A 26,425-nucleotide genomic window follows, 5' to 3' on the forward strand; every position below is an offset into this window, starting at 1 on the left:
GAGGTTATTTTCAAGATAAAAAGAAATAGAAAAGCTTGTCTAATCATAGGAACTTTGATGAAACCAGTTGGGTTCTACTGAAGTTCCCAGAAAAGAAAAGTTTGTAGGAACCTCAGCAGAACCCGAACAGACTTCTCTGGGAGATTCTTAAAGTGTTTTCCTTCAAGATCTTACTTTAGTTTGAATTTGAATCAGTTTCTGTGTTTGGACACACGGTGTTCAGATCTTTATCTCAGAAGAATGAAGCCGTTTGAAAGGAAATCTCATGTTTTGAAGTTGATGAGAATGATTTTAAAAATGAGGTTCTTCCTTTTGTTAGAATTTAGACTTTTTCATGATCTGTAGTTTTAAAATTTGTTCATTCAGCATCAGAGTTGTTTCTTTAATGACTTTATTGAAATCTTGATGACTGAAGAACAGGAATAGTTTCATCTGATTCAACATTATTTTAATGTCTTTTATGTAGACGGACGTTTAAAATTACGTTCTTGCGGTTATTTTGTGTTTTCTTATTAACAGTTAGTTCATTTACCAAAAAGAGACCAAAAAAATACAAAATAGATCAACTAAAAAACACAAATCAGCCAAAAGGTTAATAATAAAACAAGTATAAAGAGGCCAAAAACAGACAAAAGGTTCATTAAAAAGCAATTAAAAATAGACACAAAGGAGACAAAATATACAAAAACAGATCAATGAAAAAGAAACACGAAACATACGAAAGTTAATCAAGTTTCAGTGATAAAGAGGTCAAAAACAAAGCAACTAAAAATGGACCAAAAACAGACAAAAGGTGAATAAAAACCAACTGAATGTTAGAATAAGGAGATAAATGAGGTTCTTCCGCTTCTTTTAGAGCATTTTCATGTTTTCTTTTTTAAATCAGTTCATTTAGCAGCAAAAGTGTAAAAAAAAGAAGGTTTTTATTTTTAAGAGCAGAGAACTGGACTTTAAATCCTGTTGGATCGTTTGGAGAATAAATGTGTGAGTTTATTGAGTTGCTTTGTGGAGGAGGAGACCAAGGTTCCTGGGAGGTTCCTGGGAGGTTCCTGTCCAACCTTTTCTTTCCTTCCTGACCAGAGAAGCTCTGCAGCATCGCTCCGTTGGGCTTAGAATATTTTCCTGATAACGGCTGGACTTCTACTGGCTGTTCTGGCGGCAGCTCTCAGTGTTCAGACGACGATGATGCTTCTTCTTCTTCTTCCTGTTCTCTGAGCCGGAGCTTCACTTTAAACCCACAGGAAAACTTCTTCTGGATGTGTGAGGATCATGCTGCTGCTGCTGCTGTTGGTCTGTCTGCAGACGTCTGTCCAGGAGCAGGTAGACGATAACCAATCATTAATCAGCTGCTTCTTTTCTTTATAGTACAGTATTTTTCTACCAGGTGTTTATGAGTATTTTCTGGTAACTGAGGGATTTTTATGTTTTTTTAAATTATAGAAAATAAATTGTTAAATAAAAAAGAAAGCATCTGTAAAATAACAGATTTTTTTCTATATTTTGCTTTTCTCCACAGATTTTTGTATATTCAAATTTTTTCCTTTAGTTTTTCCTATTTTTCGATATTTTACTTTTGCTTCATTATTTTTAAGATTCTTTTCTTTCACAAGTTATTTTCTGTTTTATCTTTATGCCTTTATTTTTTCTATATTTTACAGTTTTTTGTTTTATTTTTTCTTTATTTTACTCTCTTTATTTTACAAATTATTTTTCTTTATTTTACAGTTTTTGTCTTTATTTGACAGATTTTTAACAGTTTTTTAATTTGTTTTTTTCTGAATTTTATTTTATAGATTATTTTATTTGTTATAGTTTTTTCTTTGTTTTACAATTTTTTAAATTTATTTTACAGTTTTTCTTCATTTTACAGATTTTTTTTCTATCAATTTTTTTTAGTTTTTCTTTGTTTTTTCTTTATTATACTATTCTTTATTTTCTTTTTCTTTTTTTTTACTGATTCTCTTCTTTATTGTACATTTTTTTCTTTATTTTATTTTACAGATTATTTCCTTTATTTTACAGATTTCTTTCTTCTCTGTTTTGTTTATTTTTTAAGCATATTTTCAACCAATAGAGCGGCACGTCGTGGGTCACATGATCCCCTGCTGACAGGAAGTATCTCACCTGTGCTCTTGTACTGCTGTCACCAGTGAGTCTCATCTGTGTGTTTTAGACTCCGCCCCCTGGTCGCTGTGACTTCCTTCAGAGGGAGGAAGTTCATTCCAGCTGCACTTCCTGTGCCGCCGACGGCCGCTGTCCCCGAGGGTTCAGCAGCGTAGGAACCATGAACTGCAGGTAACTCACCTGGAACACAACATAACACAACATAAAACGGACAGACAATAAAATCAATCTATCTATCTATCTATCTATCTATCTATCTATCTATCTATCTATCTATCGCTCTATCGCTCTCTCTCACCTGAACACACCAAAATCAAACCTAAACCAGTCCAAAACATTTTCAGAAGCTAGTCCTAAACATGACTAAAACCAGTACAGCATCGGGACCAAAACGAAATCTAAACTACTCCTTAAAAAAAGGCCAAGGCTGCCTCAGACCGTCTGAAACCAGTCCTCATCCAGGACCAGATCCAGAGTAAAATAAATCCGAAACCAACTTTAAATTACATCCAGAACCAGGAGAACCAAGACTGGAACCAAACATAAACCAGTCCCAAGAAAGTCCAGGACCAGTCCAGAAGCACTTCCAGAAAGCCCCAGAGCATAATACTGCCACCTCCATGCCTGATGGTAGGTTTGGGGTTCTGGGGTTGAAGGCCTCACCTTCAGGTTTTGCTCCATCTGATCTCAGAACTTTCTTCCAGAAGAACTTTAATGAATCTATGAATGAACCGAAACACAGGGTTGTCTGGAGATTCTGGACATCTGGTTGGTTCCTCATGCTTCTTCTCCTTCTTCTCCTCCTCTACAGTTACCTGGTCCAGGTGGGCAGCAGGGATCTCCAGCTTCATGGATGTCAGCTCGTCTGTGTGAGGAACTTCATGTCTCCTCATTGCTGCCCTCAACACTGGGGGGCGCTGTGCCTCCGTAAGACCTCCAACACACCAAACACTCCGACGTCCAATCATAAACCAGACACAGAAACAGGAAGAACTAAACGTCCAATCATAAACCAGACACAGAAACGGGAAGAACCAAACATCCAATCAGAAACCAGACACAGAAACGGGAAGAACCAAACGTCCAATCATAAACCAGACACAGAAACGGGAAGAACCAAACATCCAATCATAAACCAGACACAGAAACGGGAAGAACCAAACATCCAATCAGAAACCAGACACAGAAACGGGAAGAACCAAACATCCAATCATAAACCAGACACAGAAACGGGAAGAACCAAACATCCAATCATAAACCAGACACAGGAACGGGAAGAACCAAACATCCAATCAGAAACCAGACACAGAAACGGGAAGAACCAAACATCCAATCAGAAACCAGACACAGAAACAGGAAGAACCAAACATCCAATCAGAAACCAGACACAGAAACGGGAAGAACCAAACATCCAATCATAAACCAGACACAGAAACAGGAAGAACCAAACATCCAATCATAAACCAGACACAGAAACGGGAAGAACCAAACGTCCAATCATAAACCAGACACAGAAACGGGAAGAACCAAACATCCAATCATAAACCAGACACAGGAACGGGAAGAACCAAACATCCAATCAGAAACCAGACACAGAAACGGGAAGAACCAAACATCCAATCAGAAACCAGACACAGAAACGGGAAGAACCAAACATCCAATCAGAAACCAGACACAGAAACGGGAAGAACCAAACGTCCAATCATAAACCAGACACAGAAACGGGAAGAACCAAACATCCAATCATAAACCAGACACAGAAACGGGAAGAACCAAACATCCAATCATAAACCAGACACAGAAACGGGAAGAACCAAACATCCAATCATAAACCAGACACAGAAACAGGAAGAACCAAACATCCAATCAGAAACCAGACACAGGAACAGGAAGAACCAAACATCCAATCATAAACCAGACACAGAAACAGGAAGAACCAAACATCCAATCAGAAACCAGACACAGGAACAGGAAGAACCAAACATCCAATCATAAACCAGACACAGAAACAGGAAGAACCAAACATCCAATCAGAAACCAGACACAGAAACAGGAAGAACCAAACATCCAATCATAAACCAGACACAGAAACAGGAAGAACCAAACATCCAATCAGAAACCAGACACAGAAACAGGAAGAACCAAACATCCAATCAGAAACCAGACACAGAAACAGGAAGAACCAAACATCCATAATAAAAACTTTATTAATGCAACATTGTTCTTGAAATAAATCAGAAACTGAATCATTTAGAGGACAACTAACATCAGTACAAATGAACAAAGACAGAAAACTTAGTTTTAACTCTGATCTGGTTTCTACAGCGTTTCATTGATTATCTCCATGGAAACCAGTTTCTGTTGGGTTCATGAAACCAGAAATAACGAGTGGATTTCTGATCCTCAGCTTGTCCCAGCTGGTCGGGAAAAACCTGCAACTTCCACGGAGTCTGTTCTGACGGAGACGTCGGCAATGGAAGCTGCATCTGTGATGTAAGAAACTGATTGATCTCCAGTGGATTGATGATCCAGACAACGTTAACCAACAACCAGAACCTCCTCAGAACCTCCTGATCATCTTCACTAACTTTATTCATGATCAACGTTCTACCTTCATCCTGGGGATGTATCCAGACCTCCAGGCCCTTGAAGTCCATAGAGAAGAACGTCCCCTGGAGAAAGTTCTAGAGTACACCTACTGACCACTGTACAGTAGTCGGTAGGTCTACTCTTGAACTTTCTCCTCTATGAACTTCAAGGACCTGGAACTCTGGAGATATTCCTAGGATGAAGGCAGAACTCTGATCATGAATAAAGTTACAGGAGATGAAGAACCAGATGTTCTGAGGAGGTTCTGGTGGTTTCCATCTGGTGGTTTTCTCTCTCCAGGACGGGTTCTCTGGGTTCTCGTGTCAGAACTGTAAGAATCCAAAGGCCTACGGAGAGAAGTGTGATAAAGGTAAAGTCTGAGCGCCTGACTTCCTGAACAGACGTTTGGAAGCAGAAACGATACCATCAGTGTGTGTGTGTGTGTGTGTGTGTGTGTAGTGTGTGATTGTGAACATGGAGTGTGTAATGCAGGTCCAGAGGGTGATGGTCAGTGTCTGTGTCAGTCTCCGTACACCGGGAGGCGCTGTGACCACGGTGAGTCCAAGACCTGTTGTTGTTGTTGTTGTCTTATTGTGTTGTTGTTTTCTTAGTGTTTTCTTATTGTGTTGTTGTTGTGTGTCCTCCAGTGAGCAGCGGCTGCAGGGGCTGTCCTCTCTACTCGTTCTGTAAAGGCGACGGAGACGCTGCTTCCTGTGAATGTCTGCCCGGATATCGGAGAACCAACGTGAACAAATGCAGCAGTAGGAACTCTCTATCTGGAACCATCTTTAACCTGAAATGTTCTAAAACCTCCTTCATCTGGAACCTGCTGTAACCTAAAATGTTCTGATTCCAGGAATGTTTATGATGTTTACTGTTGATTTGCTCCAGATCTACAGCTGATCTACGATACAGGAAGTCAATAAACCATACAGGAAGTCAGTACATGAAACAGGAAGTCAGTAGATGTTCCGTAGAGCAGTTGTAGTACCCGGATGTTCCACAAGGTTTTGTGTCTCGTTTTTTGCCGTTTTGTGTCTTGCTTTTGTTTTTGTTTTTTTGTTTTGTGCCTTGCTTTTTTCGTTTTTGTAGCATTTTTGTCGTTTTTTTTTTTTATCTTTTGTCGTTTTGTGTAGCATTTTGGTTGTCTCGTTTTTGTTGTTTTTCATCTTGCTTTTGTTGTTTTGTGTAGCATTTTTGTTGTGTCATGTTGCATTTTTGTCATTTTGTTGTGAGTTTTTGTTGTGTCTCATTTTATTGGCTTTGTGTCCTGTTTTTGTCGTTTTCTTTCTTGTTTTTGTCGCTTTATGTCTCATTTTTGTCATTTTGTGCAGCATTTTGTTGTTTTGTGTCTTGTTTTTGTTTTGGCCATTTTGTGTCTCGTTTTTATCATTTTCTCGTTTTTGTCATTTTGTGTAGCGTTTCACTTGTTGCGTCTTGTTTTTGGCGTTTTGTGTCTCGTTTTTGGCGTTTTCAGCCTGAACATAGAGGGAGGTCTGATTGTCAACTTAAAACTGATTGAAAATATCTTTACCAGTGAGGCAGAAGAAGAAGGACGTGCACGTTAGTAAATGTATCGTAGAGCAGCTGCAGTATCTGATGGCTCCACCAGGTGGAACATCCAGGTACTACAGCTGCTCTACCTGTAGTACCTTTATCGGTGAACTTCCTCATGGATCAGATGAACAGCACCTCTGAGGTGGGTCTGAACCGCACCAGATCTCAGTACCAGGACTCAGGTGTGTTCTGTCTCCAGGTGTGTGTTCTCAGAGGGACTGCGACGTCAACGCTCAGTGTTCCTCTCAGGGATCCCGGATCAGCTGCGTTTGTAAACCCGACTACGAGGGCGACGGCCGGGTCTGCTTTCCCAGGAACCCCTGCAGTGACAACAACGGCGGCTGTCCGTCCAACTCCACCGTCTGCGTCTTCAGGGGACCCAACAAGGTGAGCAGCAGTCCGAACCCGAACCCGAACCAGCCCCGGTTCTGTGTCTGACCCGGCTCTGTGTGTCCCAGTCCAGCTGCGAGTGCATGGCCGGCATGTCTCCAATAGGAGGCAGTGCTGAGTCGGGCTGCCGGCTGATCTCCGCCTGCTCAGCTGATACCTGTGACTCCAGCGCCACCTGCAAGACCGAACTGGACGGACGACCGAGGTCAGATCCACCATCCAGCTCTCTCTCTTTCTCTCTCTCGTTTCGTCTCATTTTTATCATTTTGTGTCTCGTTTTTGTTATTTTGTCTCATTTTTATCATATAACTTGGATATCCCTCCCTTTTTAAAGGGGTCTTGTGTAAGTATCAGTTCCATTGGGGATTGGGTGGGGGAGCTTGGATATGCTGGATTATTCTGGATAACAAAACTTCTTATCTGCAAGTATTTATGAAACTGTGATCTTGAAATATTATATTTTTCCTTTAACTGTTCAAATGATGGAAACGTCTGCTCTATAAACATGTCTAAGAAATTGTGGATGCCTTTGTCATACCACTCTTTAAACATTGTATTGTTAAATGAAGGCGTGAACGAGTGGTTTTTGGTAAGAGGACATTGAAGGGAGCAGGACTGCTAACCGTAAAATTTTCGAATCTGGGACCAAATCTTAAGGGAGTGGGAGACAAACGGGTTAGATAATGATTTAGGATACACAACTTGCAGAGCTGACAGCAGCATGGCCGGAAGAGAAGACGGGTGACAACAGGCATTTTCTATACTTAACCATATCGGGGGTCTATTTTGTAACCAGTAGGTCATCATGTTAATATTACACGCCCAATAGTATAATTTAAAATTTGGCAACCCCATACCCCCTACTGATTTTGGTCTCTGTAAGAAATTCATTTTTAATCAAGGCTTCTTCTTGTCCCATATAAATTCTGAGATAATTTTATCTATGGTATGAAAGAAACCTTTTTTAATATAGATAGGAATACACTGGAATAGAAAAAGAAACTTTGGGAGGACGGTCATTTTGATTATGGTTATTCGGCCTGCTAGTGTTATGGGAATATGAGACCATCTCTGCAGGTCTTCTGTTGTATTGTCTAGTAGCTTTTGAAAATTCTCCATGTGGAGATCTGCAAAGGTTTTGATAACATTGACACCTAAATACTTAAACTGAGTTGAAATCTTGAAGGGTAATTTGTCAAAAAGACGTTGGTTGTTTGTATTTATTGGGAATAAAATGCTCTTGCTCATATTTATTTTGTATCCTGATATCTGGCCAAATTTATTCAAAATTGAAACTATTGTGGGGTCAGAGATGTATATTAATAAATCATCTGCGAATAACGAGACTCTATGTTCCTCGTCTCCTCTACATATCCCTTTATATCCCTTTGCTGAGCACAGAGAAATCACAAGAGGTTCTATTGCCAACGCAAAAAGCAGTGGCGATAGCGGGCATCCCTTTCTTGTGGAACGTGTTAAACTAAAGTATTTACATCTAATTTTATTTGTCTGGACTGAGGCCATTGGAGATTTATAAAGGAGTTTGACCCATGAAATATAATTTGAGCCAAAACCGAATCTTGACAGGGCCGAGAAGAGATAGTCCCACTCGACCCTGTCAAAGGCCTTCTCCGCATTCAGTGATATCAAAATTTTGGAGGAAGGGCCAGAGTTGGATGTGTATATACACACGTGGACAAAATTGTTGGTACCCCTCAGTTAAAGAAGGAAAAACCCACAATTCTCACTGAAATCACTTGAAACTCACAAAAGTAACAATAAAAAAAATTTATTGAAAATTAAATAATCAAAAATAGCCATTACTTTTGAATTGTTGATTAACATAATTATTTAAAAAAACAAACTAATGAAACAGGCCTGGACAAAAATGATGGTACCTCTATAAAAGATTGAAAACTATTTGACCAGAGTGACATGATTAACTCAGGTGTGTCATTTAATTGACATCACAGGTGTTTCCAAACTCATAATCAGTCAGTCTGCCTATTTAAAGGGAGACAAGTAGTCACCCTGCTGTTTGGTGAAAAGGTGTGTACCACACTGAACATGGACAACAGAAAGCGAAGGAGAGAATTGTCCCAGGACATCCGAAAAAAAATGATAGACAAACATCTTAAAGGTAAAGGCTATAAGACCATCTCTAAACAGCTTGAAGTTCCTGTGACAACAGTGGCTCATATTATTCAGAAGTTCAAGACCCACGGGACAGTAGCCAACCTCCCTGGACGTGGCCGCAAGAGGAAAATTGATGACAAATTGAAGAGACGGATCGTTGGAATTGTATCCAAAGAGCCCAGAGCAACCTCCAAAGAAATTAAAGGTGAACTCCAAGGCCAAGGTACATCAGTGTCAGATCGCACCATTTGTCGTTGTTTGAGCCAAAGTGGACTTCATGGGAGACGACCAAGGAGGACACCACTGCTGAAAAAAACTCATAAAAAAGCCAGACTGGAATTTGCAAAAATGCATGTTGACAAGCCACAAAGCTTCTGGGAGAATGTCCTTTGGACAGATGAGACCAAACTGGAGCTTTTTGGTAAGGCACATCAACTCTATGTTCATAGACTCAAAAACCAAGCATACGAAGAAAAGAACACTGTCCCTACGGTGAAACATGGAGGAGGCTCAGTAATGTTTTGGGGCTGCTTTGCTGCATCTGGCACAGGGTGTCTTGAAAGTGTGCAAGGTACGATGAAATCTGAAGACTATCAAGGCATTCTGGAGAGAAATGTGCTGCCTAGTGTCAGAAAGCTTGGTCTCAGTCGCAGGTCATGGGTCTTCCAACAGGACAACGATCCAAAACACACAGCCAAAAACACCCAAGAATGGCTGAGAGAAAAGCGTTGGACTATTCTAAAGTGGCCTTCTATGAGCCCAGATCTGAATCCCATTGAACATGTGTGGAAGGAGCTGAAACATGCCATTTGGAGAAGACACCCATCAAACCTGAGACAACTGGAGCTGTTTGCTCATGAGGAGTGGGCCAAAATACCTGTTGACAGCTGCAGAACGCTCATTGACAAATACAGAAATCGTTTAATTGCAGTGATTGCCTCAAAAGGTTGTGCAACAAAATATTAAGTTATGGGTACCATCATTTTTGTCCAGCCCTATTTCATTAGTTTGTTTTTTTAAATAATTATGTTAATCAACAATTCAAAAGTGATGGCTGATTTTGATTATTTAATTTTCAATAAATTTTTATTTATTGTTACTTTTGTGAGTTTCAAGTGATTTCAGTGAGAATTGTGGGTTTTTCCTTTTTTAACTGAGGGGTACCAACAATTTTGTCCACGTGTGTAATATTGAATAGTCTACGTATGTTGTGAGTCAATTGTCTATTTTTAATAAAACCTGTTTGGTCCACATGAATTATTGTTGGGGGTGTATTTTCTAGTCTAATTGCCAGTATTTTAGCCAGAATTTTGGTGTCGATATTCAATAGACTGACAGGTCTATAAGATGCCGCTTCTAGTGGGTCTTTACCCCTTTTGTGTATAAGTGATATTGTTGCCTGATAGAATGTTGTGGGAAGAAAGCCTCTTTCAAATGATTCATTAAAAACTTTCAGAAGGAGGGGTGCGACCTCATCAACAAACACCTTATAGAATTCGAGTGTGTAGCCATCCGGGCCTGGTGCCTTCGAGCTCTGCAAGTTTCGTATTGCTAAGGTAACCTCTTCTAAAGTTATAGGCCCCTCTAGTAAACATCTATCTTTCTCACAAATAGAGGGAATCTCCAAGTTATCAAGAAACTCCTGTATAGTCGCACAGTCAGATGTTATTTCTGTTGTATATAGATTAGAATAAAATTGCTGAAATTCTTGATTTATTTCTGATTGGTCCTTTGTCAAATTTCCAGAGCGGGTGCGAATTTCAGTTATATGTCTAGATGCCTCAGTTACTTTTATCTGGAGTGCTAATTGTCTTCCTATCTTATCCCCATGTTCATAGTAGTTATGTTTGGACCGTTGTGGAGAGGAGATTAAATTCAGTTTGTAGACTTGTCCTCTTAGTAAGCAGGTCAGGAGTAGGAGACTCTGCATATTGTCTATCCACTTCAATAAGCTGTCCTTCTATATCTTTTCTTTGATTATTCTTTGTTTTGACCAACTGAACAGAGTAGGAGATAATTTGACCCCGAACGTATGCTTTTTGAGACGTCTGGGGTGTCATTTGTCTGCATATAAAAAGCTATTTGAGATCTAATAAAGTCCACATGGGTTTCATTGGTTAGTAACCCATTGTCCATACGCCATATTTTAGGAGAATGTTTGCAGGGAAAATGTAAATGTAGCTTTAGTGGGGCATGGTCGGATAAGACAATGGCCTCATAATCTATATATTTCACTGCCATAAGTAGTTTTGAGTCTAAGAAGAAATAGTCGATCCTCGAAAAGGACTTATGTGGCTGGGAGAAAAAGGAATGTTTTCGTTGGTTCTGATTAGTATGTCTCCACACATCTATTGCATTAACTGACTTCAAGTAATTTTGTAGCAGTTTAGCAGATTTAGACAGAGACTGTTTTTTATTCGAAGATCTGTCAAGCACCGGATCCATCACAAAATTAAAATCACCAGCCAGAACTAGGTTGTGGGTGTGAATATTGGGTAAGGAAGCTAGTACTGAACCGATAAAGCTTTCATCATCGAAGTTAGGTGCATAAATATTAGCTAGAATTATGGGAGTGTTATACACACGTGGACAAAATTGTTGGTACCCCTCAGTTAAAGAAGGAAAAACCCACAATTCTCACTGAAATCACTTGAAACTCACAAAAGTAACAATAAATAAAAATTTATGGAAAATTAAATAATCAAAATCAGCCATCACTTTTGAATTGTTGATTAACATAATTATTTAAAAAAACAAACTAATGAAATAGGGCTGGACAAAAATGATGGTACCCATAGCTTAATATTTTGTTGCACAACCTTTTGAGGCAATCACTGCAATTAAACGATTTCTGTATTTGTCAATGAGCGTTCTGCAGCTGTCAACAGGTATTTTGGCCCACTCCTCATGAGCAAACAGCTCCAGTTGTCTCAGGTTTGATGGGTGTCTTCTCCAAATGGCATGTTTCAGCTCCTTCCACATATGTTCAATGGGATTCAGATCTGGGCTCATAGAAGGCCACTTTAGAATAGTCCAACGCTTTTCTCTCAGCCATTCTTGGGTGTTTTTGGCTGTGTGTTTTGGATCGTTGTCCTGTTGGAAGACCCATGACCTGCGACTGAGACCAAGCTTTCTGACACTAGGCAGCACATTTCTCTCCAGAATGCCTTGATAGTCTTCAGATTTCATCGTACCTTGCACACTTTCAAGACACCCTGTGCCAGATGCAGCAAAGCAGCCCCAAAACATTACTGAGCCTCCTCCATGTTTCACCGTAGGGACAGTGTTCTTTTCTTCGTATGCTTGGTTTTTGAGTCTATGAACATAGAGTTGATGTGCCTTACCAAAAAGCTCCAGTTTGGTCTCATCTGTCCAAAGGACATTCTCCCAGAAGCTTTGTGGCTTGTCAACATGCATTTTTGCAAATTCCAGTCTGGCTTTTTTATGAGTTTTTTTCAGCAGTGGTGTCCTCCTTGGTCGTCTCCCATGAAGTCCACTTTGGCTCAAACAACGACGAATGGTGCGATCTGACACTGATGTACCTTGGCCTTGGAGTTCACCTTTAATTTCTTTGGAGGTTGCTCTGGGCTCTTTGGATACAATTCCAACGATCCGTCTCTTCAATTTGTCATCAATTTTCCTCTTGCGGCCACGTCCAGGGAGGTTGGCTACTGTCCCGTGGGTCTTGAACTTCTGAATAATATGAGCCACTGTTGTCACAGGAACTTCAAGCTGTTTAGAGATGGTCTTATAGCCTTTACCTTTAAGATGTTTGTCTATAATTTTTTTCGGATGTCCTGGGACAATTCTCTCCTTCGCTTTCTGTTGTCCATGTTCAGTGTGGTACACACCTTTTCACCAAACAGCAAGGTGACTACTTGTCTCCCTTTAAATAGGCAGACTGACTGATTATGAGTTTGGAAACACCTGTGATGTCAATTAAATGACACACCTGAGTTAATCATGTCACTCTGGTCAAATAGTTTTCAATCTTTTATAGAGGTACCATCATTTTTGTCCAGGCCTGTTTCATTAGTTTGTTTTTTTAAATAATTATGTTAATCAACAATTCCAAAGTAATGGCTGTTTTTGATTATTTAATTTTCAATAAATTTTTATTTATTGTTACTTTTGTGAGTTTCAAGTGATTTCAGTGAGAATTGTGGGTTTTTCCTTCTTTAACTGAGGGGTACCAACAATTTTGTCCACGTGTGTATATCTTACCAGTTACTATTATATATCTGCCATTTGAATCAGAGATTATGTTGGATGTAATAAAGGGAATATTTTTTCTAATTATGATCGCAGTGCCACGTGCTTTAGAATTAAATCTAGAATGGAATACATGTCCCACCCAATTCTTGTGGAGTTGTTTATGTGCGTTGTTTTTGAGATGTGTCTCTTGTAAGAAGGCTATGTCTGCTCCCAAACTCTGGAGATGTGTTAGTACATTACCACGCTTCACAGCCCCATTCAACCCTTTGCAGTTCCAGGTGATGAGCCTGACCATAGCTTCGTCGTCATTCATGGAGAAGTTCTTTGGGTTTCTATAAATGGCCTAGTCTGTAAAGAAATGTGATGGCCGTTTAGATGGTCCTGAATCCGCATGGAGGAAAGAAAAAACAAAGTTGGAAAGGAATAGACAAACATACACAAGACATGTACGTGTCCTAAATCCTAATGAACATTCAACTTCTGAACTTTCAAACTTTACATCAGCCCGTCCCACCCCCCAACCCTTCCCAAACAAGTGGTGGGGGAAAAAAGAGCATATCACAATCCAAAGGCACTTTGCCATGGAGCTCACCTCCGAGAGGGAGCTACAACAACAACAGCAAAAAAGAAAAACCAATAAACAACGACAAAAATTAGACTTGGTCTCCTAGCTCCTTTTTAAATACGTTTTTTGTTTGTTTTTTATAAACCTCTAAACCCTAGTTTTTACTGTGTTTGACACGTGAACAGGAGCAAACAACAATAAAGTAACAGCGATGGGTCAGCTAATGTTTTGTTCTCTCAGCAATAACTGTCAAATTAGATCGTTGTCTATTATAGGTTTACATATAGTGGGCACCTGGGTGCGCAGTCTTAATGAGACAGATATACAGCAGTATAAAATAAAAAAAATAGAAGTATTCACCCATTACCTCAAGTGTTTCCATTCAAATGTAAGTCATCTATAGTTTTAGCAAAAAGGTTGTCATATTCAGATTATCACTACTTGCTCTCATATCAGTCCTTTTTGGCCATCTTCTGGTTGTAAAACTCTTCCGCTGCAGCCGGGGAATCAAAGGAGTGTCTGATGCCGTCCACGCTGACAGCGAGCCTGGCTGGGTAGAACAAGCTGTAAGTGACATTGGCCTCTCGGAGTTTTCTCTTAAGGTGATTGAAGGCCGCGCGTTGTTTTGCGACCTCCGGGCTCATGTCCAGGAAGATGTGTATCTGGTCTCCTCTGAATGACAGCCGTCCTTTAGCTTTACCCAGGTCCAGTATCTTCTGTCTGTCTGCGTAATAGTGCAGGCGGACGAGGATGGGCCGGGGTCTCTCACCGTTGGTCGGTCGCGGGGCGAGTGTGCGGTGTGCCCGATCTATAACTAATGGAGATATAAACGTGTCAGCTCCGAGCACCGTGGGGAAGAAATCTGTGAGGAATCTGATCATGTCGCTCCCTGCGGCCCCCTCTGCAACACCAACCACCCGTACATTTTGTCTCCTGCTCCGATTTTCCAGATCCTGACACTTTTCCTGCATTTTCTTATAATCCTTCATGATTAGCTGTTGTGCCTCCTCCAGCCCGGTCACTCTGTTCATAGTGTCGTTGAGCGTGGTTTCAGTCTCCTTCTGTGTGTTAGCTATCTCAGCCTGTGAGGAGCGGAGCTGTGTCAATTCACCGGTCAACTCTTCTCGTAAAGCTCGTATGTCGGCTGTTGTCTGCGCGCGGAGAGACTCAATGTCTTTTTTAACTCCTTGAGACGATGCCATGACTTCAGCCTTTATCTGTGTCAGCACCGCTTCTCTGGAAGTTTGAAGTTCCTCTCGGAGCGTTTGTAGGGAGAGCGCGGCCTCGGGGGAAGGTGTCTTGTCTTGTGAGGTCGCTGCTGCTCTGCTGGCCAAGGCAGCCACGTGTGAACGGAGTTATTGTTTGCTGTGACTGTGTCCCTTGTTGTTTCTCTTTTCATGTGGGCATATCACCGCTCTGTTACCAAGAGGTTAAAGACTTAAGCTCTGTTCCGTTTTCTCGGTATTGGAAGGTTTAAAATTATTTAGATAACGTGCTAGTCGGAGCTCTCCTCCTCTGCTGCTTACTCCATCAAGCGGAAACTCTTTCTGTCTCATTTTTGTCATTTTCTGTCTCGCTTTTGTCATTTTGTCTCATTTTTGTCGTTTTCTGTCTTATTTTGTCATTTTGCATCTAATTTTCATCATTTTCTGTCTCTTTTTTGTCATTTTATGTCTTGTCTGTCATTTTCTGCCTCTTTTTTATCGCTTTGTGTCTCCGTTTTGTCATTTTCTCTCTTTTGTCGTTTTCTCATTTTTGTCGTTTTCTGTCTTGTTTTTGTCATTTTCTGTCTCATTTTGTCATTTTGCATCTATTTTTTGTCGTTTTGTCTCGTTTTTGTCGTTTTCTGTCTTGTTTTTGTCATTTTCTCTAATTTCTGTCATTTTCTGTCTCATTTTGTTGTTTTTTCTCATTTTTGTCATTTTATGTCTCATTTTTGTCGTTTTCTGTCTCATTTTGCATCTAATTTTTGTCGTTTTCTGTCTTGTTTTTGTAACACAACTGGACTCTGGTCCTGGGTCAGTCTTCATCTCCAGATCTTCATCCAGTCCAGAACCAGGAAGTCCACCTATCAGATTCTGTTTGCAGTTTAATCATCTGGGACAGAAAACTAAGTTCTGTGAAATATTTTGGCTGACTTCCAGTGGTGGCTGGTGATAAAATATTGTGGGGGGGGGCGCACTAGCAGACGGGCATTACAACACAACAAAACAATTACTTGAACATACATTTTGCTCTCCTCTCCTTCAGGCCAGCAAATTTATCAATGACTTTCTGATTGAAATCTGTCATTTCACAAACAAGTCTCTTTTCCATGGAGAGCATGGCCAAGGCATTCAGCCTTTCCTGGGTCATGGTGTTTCTGAGAAAAGTTTTCACTCTTTTCAAGGTTGAGAAACAGCTCTCTGCTTCAGCTGTGGTCATGGGTGTGGTGATCAGGATCCTTAAAAGATTGACAGTTTCTGAAAAGACAACTTCAAGATTGTTCTCCATGAACAGCTGGAAATAGGTCCAGTGCACCACAGCAGGCTCTGAACTCTACTTTGCTGTAGATGAGACCGAGTTCTGTCTTCAGCTTGCTTCCATTCAGCATCGGGTAGGCCTTCAAAGTGCGTTGCAGTGTCTCAGATTAGCTTCCTTTTCTGATCCTCAGGACTGATGGCAGCAAGACGCTCTGTTAATGCAGCAGCAATGGACTCAGATGTAGCTGACTGCAGAGGAATGAATTCAAAAAATCTTTCCTGCACACTGTTTGTCATCAATGTAGCGTAGTACACGCACAAGTTGTGACTGTGTTGAAATATCTGTTGTCTCATCTGCCTGGATTGACACAAAAACACTCTTTTGGGCTTCTTTAATTATTTGCTCCCTTGCAACAGACACCATACAGTCCAGGAGCTCGTTTTGGACAGTTTTTGAAGTACCCTTAAAAACAGTGGCAGTTTCAAGGTGCTCTTTCAAAGCTCCATCCAGAGAGGCAACAAAATCCACCAACCCACGAAATATCCCAGGCTTAACAGAGCTCTCACTCTCATCATGGCCACGTAAAGCCAACTCAGAGGCCCCACAAAATCTCACACAGTCTATTATCCTGGACAGCATGTGACGATTTTTTGTCACCTCTTCATTGTGCCTTCTAATGCCAGCTCTGTAGCCCTCATCTAGTTGTTCAGCGATGCTAACACGGCCAAAAAACTGTAGCTTCATGCTGTTGTCATGGTGGCTACGGCTACCTTCATGCCGTTTGCATTTTTCAGAGAGATGTTTCAGGTCTCTGACCCCCGTTGTTGTCCACAGAACTTCAGTGCCAACACTTTGAAAAAGCAAGCAGGGAAAGCAATACAGAGCATTGCTAACTTCACATCCAGCTATCCAGCTGTGTTTAGCATAACACAGGCGGGAGAAGTCCCGGGTGGAACTCCGTCCACGGTCACTTGCCTGCTGCTGGATTTGTAAATCAGGTTGCTCCGGTACTAGCTCCTTTATCCTTTTTATTTCCTCCAGCAAACGCCTCATAAAAGGATTATTTCGTAAAGAAACAACCGAATTTTCTTTTGCTGCCGCCATCATCTTCTGTCTTGTTGTTGTGGTCTGTCTGTCTCTCTCCGTATGTGTCTGTGTACGCTGCCAGGAAGACTTTGATTGACAGGTATCATGAACCAATCAGATCAGATGAAAAATGACCACCCAAACGCGCTGATTCGCCAGAGACGCAGAGAGCTGCACCCGGAGGACAATCTTTAAGTAACCAATTCGAGACCAGTATTAAGTCACATGAAAGCCAAAAGTTTTAGAATGTACATGCACGCTCATTTGGCAGGCGCCCCTCGCTATTGAAATGTGTAAAACAACCCTGAAAAAAAAAACAATATGGAATGGAAAAGCTTAAAAAAATAAAAATGAGACCCATTATATGAGTGAACACTGTGCAGATGTGTTAATTACTTTAAATACGTATTTATGTTTACTGTGTCAATACCTTTTTCACAAAATCTTGATGGGGGCGGCGCCCTAGCGCCCCATATTAACAAGCCGCCACTGCTGACTTCAGAGAAGTTCATGACTTCCGACCTGAGAAGTTTCCCATTTTCACCCTAAAAGAAAATTTCTCAAGGTTCAGTATCTCAAGAAATAGACCAACATCCATGAACTGTGGAGAGAACAGACAGAACAGTTCTATCAGATCAAGATCACTTAATGGATCCAGAAGAGGATCGGTTTAATTATTGGTTCCTGATCATGTAAAAAGTCCAAAACCTCCAACCAGGCTGGTCTAGTGTCTTCATAAAGTTCCTGTCAGTGTCTGTCTATGGATGGATCCATGTTTCTACTAAAATCCAGTCTTTGGTTCACATTTCTCCAACTGTTGATTGTTTTTGTTATTTTTGGACAATCAACAGTTGGAGAAATGTGGACCAAAGCCTGGATTTTAGTAGAAACATGGATCCATCCATAGATAGACACTGAGAGACACTAGACCACCCAATGTCCATTTTCAAGGGCTAATAATTACTAATTTGTGTCATTTTGGACAATTTTGGTCATTTTACACCAACTTCATCTTATTTCGCACACGTTTCAAGATCCATCCATAGATAAATGCTTACAGGAACTTTCTGATTTGAACATTTTGCATGAATTAAAATGTGTACTTTGTGGTCACCTGTTGTTTCCGCCCTCTCTCTCAGGTGTGTGTGTGAGGCGAATGAGATTGGTGATGGACGGCGTTGTTATGGCAACCTGATGGAGCGTCTGATGGAGTTGGACCGAAGCGGCAGCCAGAGGGAGAACCTGACCGGAGCAGTGGCACTGTTCGGTAAAATAAACCCGCCGAGCGTTCATCAACAACGTTCTGCTCCTCTGTTCAGTCTTCACTCTGGATTTTTCAGAAAAAGGATGTTCACTGCTGCTGAGCCACAACGGACCGTTTACCGCCTTCATCCCGCAGCTGAAGACGCCGCTGACGGTCAGGATTTCTAGCTTCATGTCTGAACTAAGCGTGTAAAAACCAAAACCTGATTTAAATTCTGCTGCTCCGGCAAAACTCAATAAACACAGGAGGAAAAACAACCTTCAGAATAATTTATAACTTCCATTAAAATCTGAGAGGATCCCAGAAGATATTTGACAGACTCTGCACTCTGTTCACAGAAATCTGGATTTCTTTCATAGAAATCACTCTCTTCATCCAGTATATTCTGTAAATCTGAGTTCTTTTTCGTGCTGAACAGCTTTTTACAGTCAGCTCCAGTTTGTTCCAATGACACAGATGTAAATACAACCGCCATTTTGCTTTTTTAGAGATGAATTTATTGTCTAAATTAATCTACTCATGAAAATAGTCCAGACATTAGTCAGTGGTAAAACAACCATTTGATGTTCAGGCATCTGAATGTTCTGAGAACGTTACCGACTAACTGGATGCTGGATGAAACCAAGAAGTTTCTCCAAAATTAAACAAGTTTTATTTTCAAAAAAAATGTTCAAATGACTCCGTGTTTTTATTTAAAGTTAAAAAAAATGAGTCAGAAACGAAGTGACTGAAAATAGAACTAATCAATAAAACTCAGGAACACGTTGAAGTTGGAGGAAAATGAATCCATCCAGAAAGACTCAAATTTGTCTAAACTAAGTTGAAACGAGGTTGAAAGTCACTAAAAACTCGTCCAAAGAGACTCAGAACTGGTCCTGAATGGGTAAAACTTGTGTCCTATAAAAATCTGTCCAATGTCAGTAAAAGTTTCTGGCCTTGGTGATGTTGACATGATGAGTCCACAGACTGAATTGAAGCTTCTGATGTCTGCAGGGCATTAACGAGGAGCTAATGTGTAAAAACCACCTGATCCTGGGTCAGTTCCTCTACGCCGACCTGCAGGGGCGAGACTTCAACATGTATGGAGGGGCCAAGCTGAGGACCAAAGACCACCAGGTGAGACTGGACCAGCAGAACCACCAGGAACCTCTGAAGGTTCAGGAGATGGTCCATCAGTCAGGAGAATAAGAGTCAAATGAGTCTCAGTATGTCAGAATTATCAATAAGTGTCCACAGGTGTTCCACAAGGTTCCATCCTGGGTCCACTGCTGTTTACATCAGATATCTATGGTTTCTATAGAGTTGGTGTTTTTCATTTTCTGCTTTGCTTCTGCGTCTCCAAGTGATCGATATGTGAGTTAGAGCTGAAACCAAACAAAGATAATCCTAGGATTTGATTTTAAGTTGGTCTCACTAGGCCAGAATATTCATAATGCAGTTTGATGAGCACAGAGAACAGGAGAGAAGCTAACGGATGCTAACATGAAGACACTTTCTGGTTTCACCACAGAGGTTCATCCTGATGGAGGAACCCAGCAGGTTCTACTCTGTCATCCTGCGGGACCTGCCGGCAGCCAATGGCATCATTCACATCATAGACCGGCCAATCAGCAGCTCGCAGTCGGACAGGGCGGCTCGAGATGAACAGGTGAGCTTCAGCTGTTCTTGTTTCTGATCATCTGCTGGGTTTAGTTCATTGAAGGGAATGCTTCTTCTCGCTCTGTATGAGGTTCTTCAAAAGGTTCTTTATGTATCTGGGTACAGTCAATCATTTCTTTTCGGTCCATTTTCCATGGAAGCGTAGAATAAACTGATTAGTTTTAGATTTGATTCAGTTCATTTGACAGATAAATGGTGTTTTTGTCCTTTCAGAGTCTTCAGCTGGAATAAAAAGTGAAAAGTCATCTGATTCTTTTTTTCCAGTTTGCTGATTTGACGGTCGGAGAGATTCTGTCTAAAGATGGAAAATTCAACCGTTTCCTTTCTCTGGTGGACGTGAGTATCATGAAGTCTAACCACCAGCAGGAGGTTTGATTAAAGTTTCAGTCCACATTTACACTTAGGTAATTGTTTTGTTTCACCATCTTCAGAACCAGAACCAGCAAAGTGAGACGGCCTAAACTGCTGCTAAAACTGAATCACTCTTTGTTTTTCTCTCACTGTCTTATTTTTCACTGCAACATAAAGAAGCTGTTTTTGTTGACAGAAGTTTTGACGTCGTTGCACCTGAAGGAGGAAATATTTAACTTAACTCTGAATCCTTCAATCACAGCTACGTTTCTGTGTTTCTGTAGAACTGTGGGTCGCCTCCTCCTCTGAGGGGTCCGGGTCCAATCACGGTCTTTGTCCCAACCAACCAGGCGATAGACCGAGCCCGAGACGGCAGCATCCTGTACATGCTGCATGACGTAAGGACTCGATGGATATTGTTGGTTAGATCTGCTGCAGGAAACGCACAACTCCTGCAGCTCGATTGCAGCTTGATTGCAACGTGATTGCAGCATGATTGTAGCTGGATCGAAGCTTAGTTGCAACTCGATTGCAGTGTGATTGCAACGTGATTGCAGCATGATTGTAGCTGGATTGCAGCTCAATTACAACTCGATTGCAGTGTGATTGCAGCACGATTGCAAAAACTCCAGTGACAGTCTGTCTGCTTTGATTACTGCATTTTAACTGTGTTCCTGTCATAAATCATTTGATTGCAGTCGTCTGCTGTAGAATAGGCGGTTTTCTGCTGAATATTTAACCTAACCATCCAATAATAACAGTGTAATTAGTATCTATTAAAGCTGCCTGTAAATGACTTTTTTCTTTTATTGTTTATGAACTGTAAATTGCAGAAATATAACAAAATAGCTATGTCTAATTTCAATGTTTGTTAAATTAAAATACACACGATCTCCTTAAAAATAAGGTAAGAGAATTTATTTTAATTTCACAAAATTATGAAATCATTTTCTGTTCTTTTCCTTTATTTTTGAAACCCCAGATGCTGAAACATGTCTGTTTCTTACATTTGTTTTAACAGTTTATAGTATCGGTAATTTAATTGTTTTTAAGCATTTAAATGTAATTAATTAATCATTAAAAAGAATAATACTCATGATCTGGTATAAAATAAGACTAAAAAGTGTCTTTTAATTTCAGAAAGTTACTATAATTTTATTGCAGGTGTTTTCTGTTATTTTACATAACTTTTGGAGCACAGCTGCTGAAATGATCTTTTTATGGTTGATTAGATCCCATTAATTTACAACTTAGTAAAAATACAGAATCTAAACACAGTAAGTCTCTGATTGGTGAACACTCAGGATTTAATCATCAGAAAATCCACCTGTTTGACTCTTACTGTTGATGTGGGTCTTTAGACGTCTCAGATGTCGAGTTTCATTGAATAAACATTTGATAATTTCATGATCTTTGCCTCTTTTCAGGCCAAACACAAACTCCAGGAGCTGCTCAGACATCATGTTTTCCCTCAGGCTGTGGTGAGACCAGCCTCAGAAAACACAACCACAGATGTGTTCATCCAGATGTTTGTGTCCAGATGTGTCTGTTCCATTGAAATGTGTCTGTTCCATCCAGATGTGTTTGTTGTGTCCAGATGTGTTTTTTTCCATCCAGATGTGTCTGTTCCATCCAGATGTTTGTGTCCAGGTGTGTTTGTTTTGTCCAGATGTGTGTGCTCCATCCAGATGTGTTTGTTCCATCCAGATGTTTGTTCCATCCAGATGTGTTTGTTCCGTCCAGATGTTTTTGTTCCATCCAGATATTTTAAGGTTTTTCTTGCGTCTACAGCTGACGGTGGATGATCTCAGCGCTCTGCCTCGCATCCAGACAATGGCTAATCAGATGATCAGCATCAGCGTGTCGAATGATGTAGGTGTCTCTGATTGGTCCTCCCTGTGTTCCGCATGTTCTACGTCTTCCACATGTTCCACGTGTTCCATGTTATAGTTTGTGTTTCCTGCAGGGTCAGATCTTATTGGGCGATAAACGGATCCAGCTGGCGAGCACCAACATCATGGCATCCAATGGGATCATCCACATGATTGACGGGCTGCTGGTCCCGCCCTCCATCCTGCCCATCCTCCCCCACCACTGTGATGTCACCGAGAGCAAGATCACCGTGGTGAGCAGGGGTTGGGGCAAACAAACAGGACAAAACAAACACACACAAAGACACACATGCAAAATGACAGTAAGCTAATGATGCAGCTAACAGTAAAGCTAGAGATACAAACAGTGCAGCTAACAATGAAGCTAACTGTAAATCTAACACCGAATCTAACAGTAAGGCTAACAGTTCTGCTAATTCTAAATCTAACAGTAGGCTACTAATAAGTTAAGAGTCAAGCTATCGGTGAAGCTAGTAGTAGGCTAACACTAAAGCTAGAAGTAAATCAAACAGAGATGACAGTAAGCTAACAGATATGCTAATGATAAGTCTAACAGAGACGCTAACAGTAAGCTAGCAGAGGTGCCAACAGTAAGCAAACATTGATTTTAACAGTAAACTAACATAGATTCTAACACTAAGCTAATAGAAATGCTAATGATAAATCTAACAGAAATGCCAACAGTAATCTAACAGAGATGCTAACAGTAAGCTAACATATATGCTAACAATAAGCTAGCAAAGATGATAACAAAGATGCTAACGGAGATGCTAACAGTAAGCTAACATAGATTTTAGCAGTTAGCGAACATGAATGCTAACAGAGGTGCTAACAGTAAGCTAGCAGAGATGCTAACATCGATACTAGCAGTAAGCTAACAGAGGTGCTAACAGTAAGCTAGCAGAGATGCTAACATTGATACTAGCAGTAAGCTAACATCGATACTAGTAATAAGCTAACAGAGGTGCTAACAGTGAACTAGCAGAGATGCTAACATCGATACTAGTAATAAGCTAACAGAGGTGCTAACAGTAAGCTAGCAGAGATGCTAACAGTAAGCTAATGTCTCTCTGTTTGTCTCCAGGGTCCTTGTGTCCACTGCAGTTACCTCTATGAGACTCAATGTCCCGACGGCACTGTTGAAATGGTAAAAACAGCTATCATCAATATGTCTGCAACATTTCTGAACCACAGAAGCAACGCTTAGCCAAATATTAGCTTTTCTGAACATATATTTTTGACCCAGAAGGTGCTGTCGTATTTCCAGAAGACCTTTATTGAACCAGGACGGTTTTTATGACACAGATTCATGTCTTTAGTAATGAAGTTCAGCACTGTTAGAGGAGTAGAAACAGGCCAAATGGGTCAAACTGTGAAATGAGCAGGATATTTGGCATGATTATTCCTTTGTTTTTGTCATTTTGTGTCTTATTTTTGTTGCTTTATCTCGTTTTTGTCATTTTCTGTCTCGTTTTTGTGATTTTGTGTCTCGCTTTTGTCGTTTTGTGTCTCGTTTTTGTCATTTTCTGTCACGTTTTTGTCGTTTTGTATCATTTTTATTTTGTCTCCTTTTTGTTGTTTTGTGCCTCGTTTATTCTTTTGTGTCTTGTTTTTGTTGTTTTGTCTCGTTTTTGTCGTTTTGACCCTCATTTTTGTCGATTTGTGTTTCATTTTTGTCACTTTGTGATACCCATTTAGGCTGTCAATAACTGCTGTAGATGAATTGACAGTAATCATAATAATAGAAGAACTGCTGTAGATGAGCTACCTGTTCAGGTGTTTATTGTTTGTTCAGGACAGCCATCAAATCGGCTGTGAATACGTCACGTCTCCTCTTCGCTCCTCACTCAGTAAAGGCTGCGCTAAGTTCTGCAATGCAACCAAACAGGTGAGAGGATCTTCTACCTGTCCAGGTGAGACGGTAGGTTGGTGTCAGATCTCACCTGGCTGCTGTTCCTCCAGGTGGTGGAGTGCTGCAGAGGATTCTACGGTCCCGACTGTAAACCCTGCATCGGAGGCTTTCAGCATCCCTGCTACGACAAAGGAACCGTAAGAAACCGCCAAATTCTTCACCACCTTCAGAAAGACTAAAATCTCTTCAAAATAAGATAAAAATGATCCAAAAAAAGATCTGAAAAATGTCCAAGAAAGACTAAAATCTCTTCAAAATAAGATAAAAATGATCTGAATTGTATCCCAGAAAAACTAAAATCTAATCAAAAGATCGTCCAACATTACTCACAATCGTCCAAATGATGATAATGGATAATTACTGGACTTGAAAATGGAAAAATAGTCTAGAATCTCCTATCCAGGCTGGTCTACTGTCTCCATAAAGTTCCTGTCAGGGTCTATCTATGGATGGATCCATGTTTCTACTAAAATACAGTCTTTGGTCCACATTTCTCCAACTGTTGAGGCTTTAACATCAGTAGAATCTGACGGGTTAAAGTTTTACCAGACAAGGTTCCAATTTTTCGATGTTTAGACTAAATGTTGACGAGGACTCATCGGAAGGACGTTTTTTGTTCTATCAATGAGTCAGAGTTTCTGACCAGCTGATGTTCTCTGTAGGTTCATGTTTCTATGTTCCTTGCAGTGCTTTGACGGTATCCATGGTAACGGGTCGTGCAGCTGCCAGCCGGGTCTCAGCGGCATCGCCTGCCACATCTGCTCCGATCCCAACAAACACGGAGAACGCTGCGACGAAGGTACCGGCAGAACCTAAACCTGACAGAACAGAGCCTGGTGACACACTGTCCGATCCAGAAGAACTTCAGGTTCTGGTTCCTTTCAGTACGTTGGTCTCTAGTCTGGTTCTGTTTGGTACCACTGGTCTCCACTGTGGTTCTGTTTGGTACCGTTGGACCTTATTTTGACTCCTCTTGGACATGATGTTCCTCAGTCTGACTTCTAGAAATAAATCTGAAGTTCTGTTAAGTTCATTTTTGTCGATATATACTATATGAAACTGTTAACTTCTTTAAACCGACAATTCAGAAAAGTTTGTTACCTTGCTGATATGTTTCGACAGCTCCTGCTGTCTTCCTCAGAGCGTCATCTGACGTTTGGTGACGTGTCATTCCATATATCCGTGGGATAACGGAAACAATACAACGCGTCATGAGAAAATATCACATCAACACTGCAGTAAAACCACATACAAAACTCCGGCAGCTGATAGTCCATCCCAAAGACAGAATAGACCTGGACAATAAATGCAACATCATCTATGAAATACCGTGCAAATCATGCAACAAAACATACATTGGTGAAACAGGCAGGTCATTCAAAACAGGAAGAACGGAACACCAAACAGAATGTAAAAAGGAAACAACTGGACGCTTCACAAGAGCACAAAAAGAGCAAGCCAAACAAGAAAATAAGAAATCAGCCATCACAGACCACTGCAGAAGACAAAATCATGTTATGGACTGGGACGGGGGGAGGATTATCACTTTGGAGACCAATAAGCAGAGACGATGGATCAGGGAAGCTATTGAGATCAGGAAGCGGGCGGGCCACACCGTGAACCGGGACGAGGGGCCTACATCCTCTCGCACATTTGGGACACCATCCTCCAGAGACCACCGGGCGGCGGGAGGCATGGTTGGTTTGACAGATTTTGACAGATCTGTCAAACTGACCACGTCACCAAACGTCAGATGACGCTCTGAGGAAGACAGCAGGAGCTGTCAAAACATGTCAGCAAGGTAACAAACTTTTCTGAATTGTCGGTTGAAAGAAGTTAACAGTTTCAAATAAATCTGAAGATCTAGAGCCGGCCAGTTAGCTTCTCTTTGTGCTGATGTTTCAGTCAGATGTTTGATTCCTCCATTACTAGGATCCTGGTTCAGTGTCTGGCCCCGCCCTCTTCAGGAAGAAGACTCTCTGTCTGAACTGATGGACTTCCTGTGTGTGTCCTCAGAGTGTCGTTGTGTTCACGGAGTGTGTGACAACCGTCCCGGCAGCGGAGGAATATGTCGCAGAGGATCCTGTCTAGACGGATTTTCCGGAGATTTCTGCGACAAAACAGCGACACCATGCAACTCTGACGGTCTGCTGGAGCATTGCCATGTGCACGCATACTGCACACACACAGATCTATACACAACGTAAGAAACACACACACAC

The 26,425-nt window shown here is 40.9% G+C and overlaps 1 protein-coding gene across 3 annotated transcripts; it reads left to right on the top strand.

Annotated features, from left to right (window-relative positions):
• Positions 1-1,057: 1,057 nt before the first annotated feature.
• On the top strand, positions 1,058-26,425 carry LOC127534186 (stabilin-1-like). 3 transcript variants are annotated; one of them, XR_007942208.1, is made up of 23 exons: positions 1,058-1,320; positions 2,174-2,295; positions 2,936-3,051; positions 4,532-4,617; positions 5,014-5,083; positions 5,173-5,268; positions 5,361-5,474; positions 6,470-6,657; positions 6,729-6,865; positions 18,265-18,392; positions 18,466-18,542; positions 19,383-19,505; positions 19,900-20,037; positions 20,313-20,384; positions 20,684-20,797; positions 21,827-21,880; positions 22,191-22,271; positions 22,366-22,524; positions 23,376-23,438; positions 24,087-24,179; positions 24,254-24,340; positions 24,891-25,087; positions 26,220-26,348. XR_007942208.1 is itself a non-coding variant. In XM_051948741.1 (23 exons), exons 1-23 carry the CDS (start codon positions 1,270-1,272, stop codon positions 26,408-26,410), a joined length of 2,472 nt encoding a protein of 823 aa, XP_051804701.1. In that variant the 5' UTR covers positions 1,058-1,269; the 3' UTR covers positions 26,411-26,425. The 3 variants fall into 3 exon arrangements, 1 of the variants encoding a protein (XP_051804701.1); XM_051948741.1 differs by having other exon boundaries at positions 24,891-25,002; positions 26,220-26,425; XR_007942209.1 differs by lacking the exons at positions 24,891-25,087; positions 26,220-26,348 and having other exon boundaries at positions 24,092-24,179.

Source organism: Acanthochromis polyacanthus, chromosome 5, assembly GCF_021347895.1.
Source record: "Acanthochromis polyacanthus isolate Apoly-LR-REF ecotype Palm Island chromosome 5, KAUST_Apoly_ChrSc, whole genome shotgun sequence".
Classification (NCBI taxonomy): domain Eukaryota; kingdom Metazoa; phylum Chordata; class Actinopteri; family Pomacentridae; genus Acanthochromis; species Acanthochromis polyacanthus.

Bases quoted from the DNA above. Each gene is read 5' to 3' on its own strand.
- LOC127534186 (XM_051948741.1), top strand. From the start codon at position 1,270: ATGCTGCTGCTGCTGCTGTTGGTCTGTCTGCAGACGTCTGTCCAGGAG. The intron at 1,321-2,173 runs GTAGACGATAAC...TGTGTGTTTTAG, and splicing joins AGACGTCTGTCCAGGAGCAG to ACTCCGCCCCCTGGTCGCTG. The intron at 5,269-5,360 runs GTGAGTCCAAGA...TGTGTCCTCCAG, and splicing joins CGGGAGGCGCTGTGACCACG to TGAGCAGCGGCTGCAGGGGC.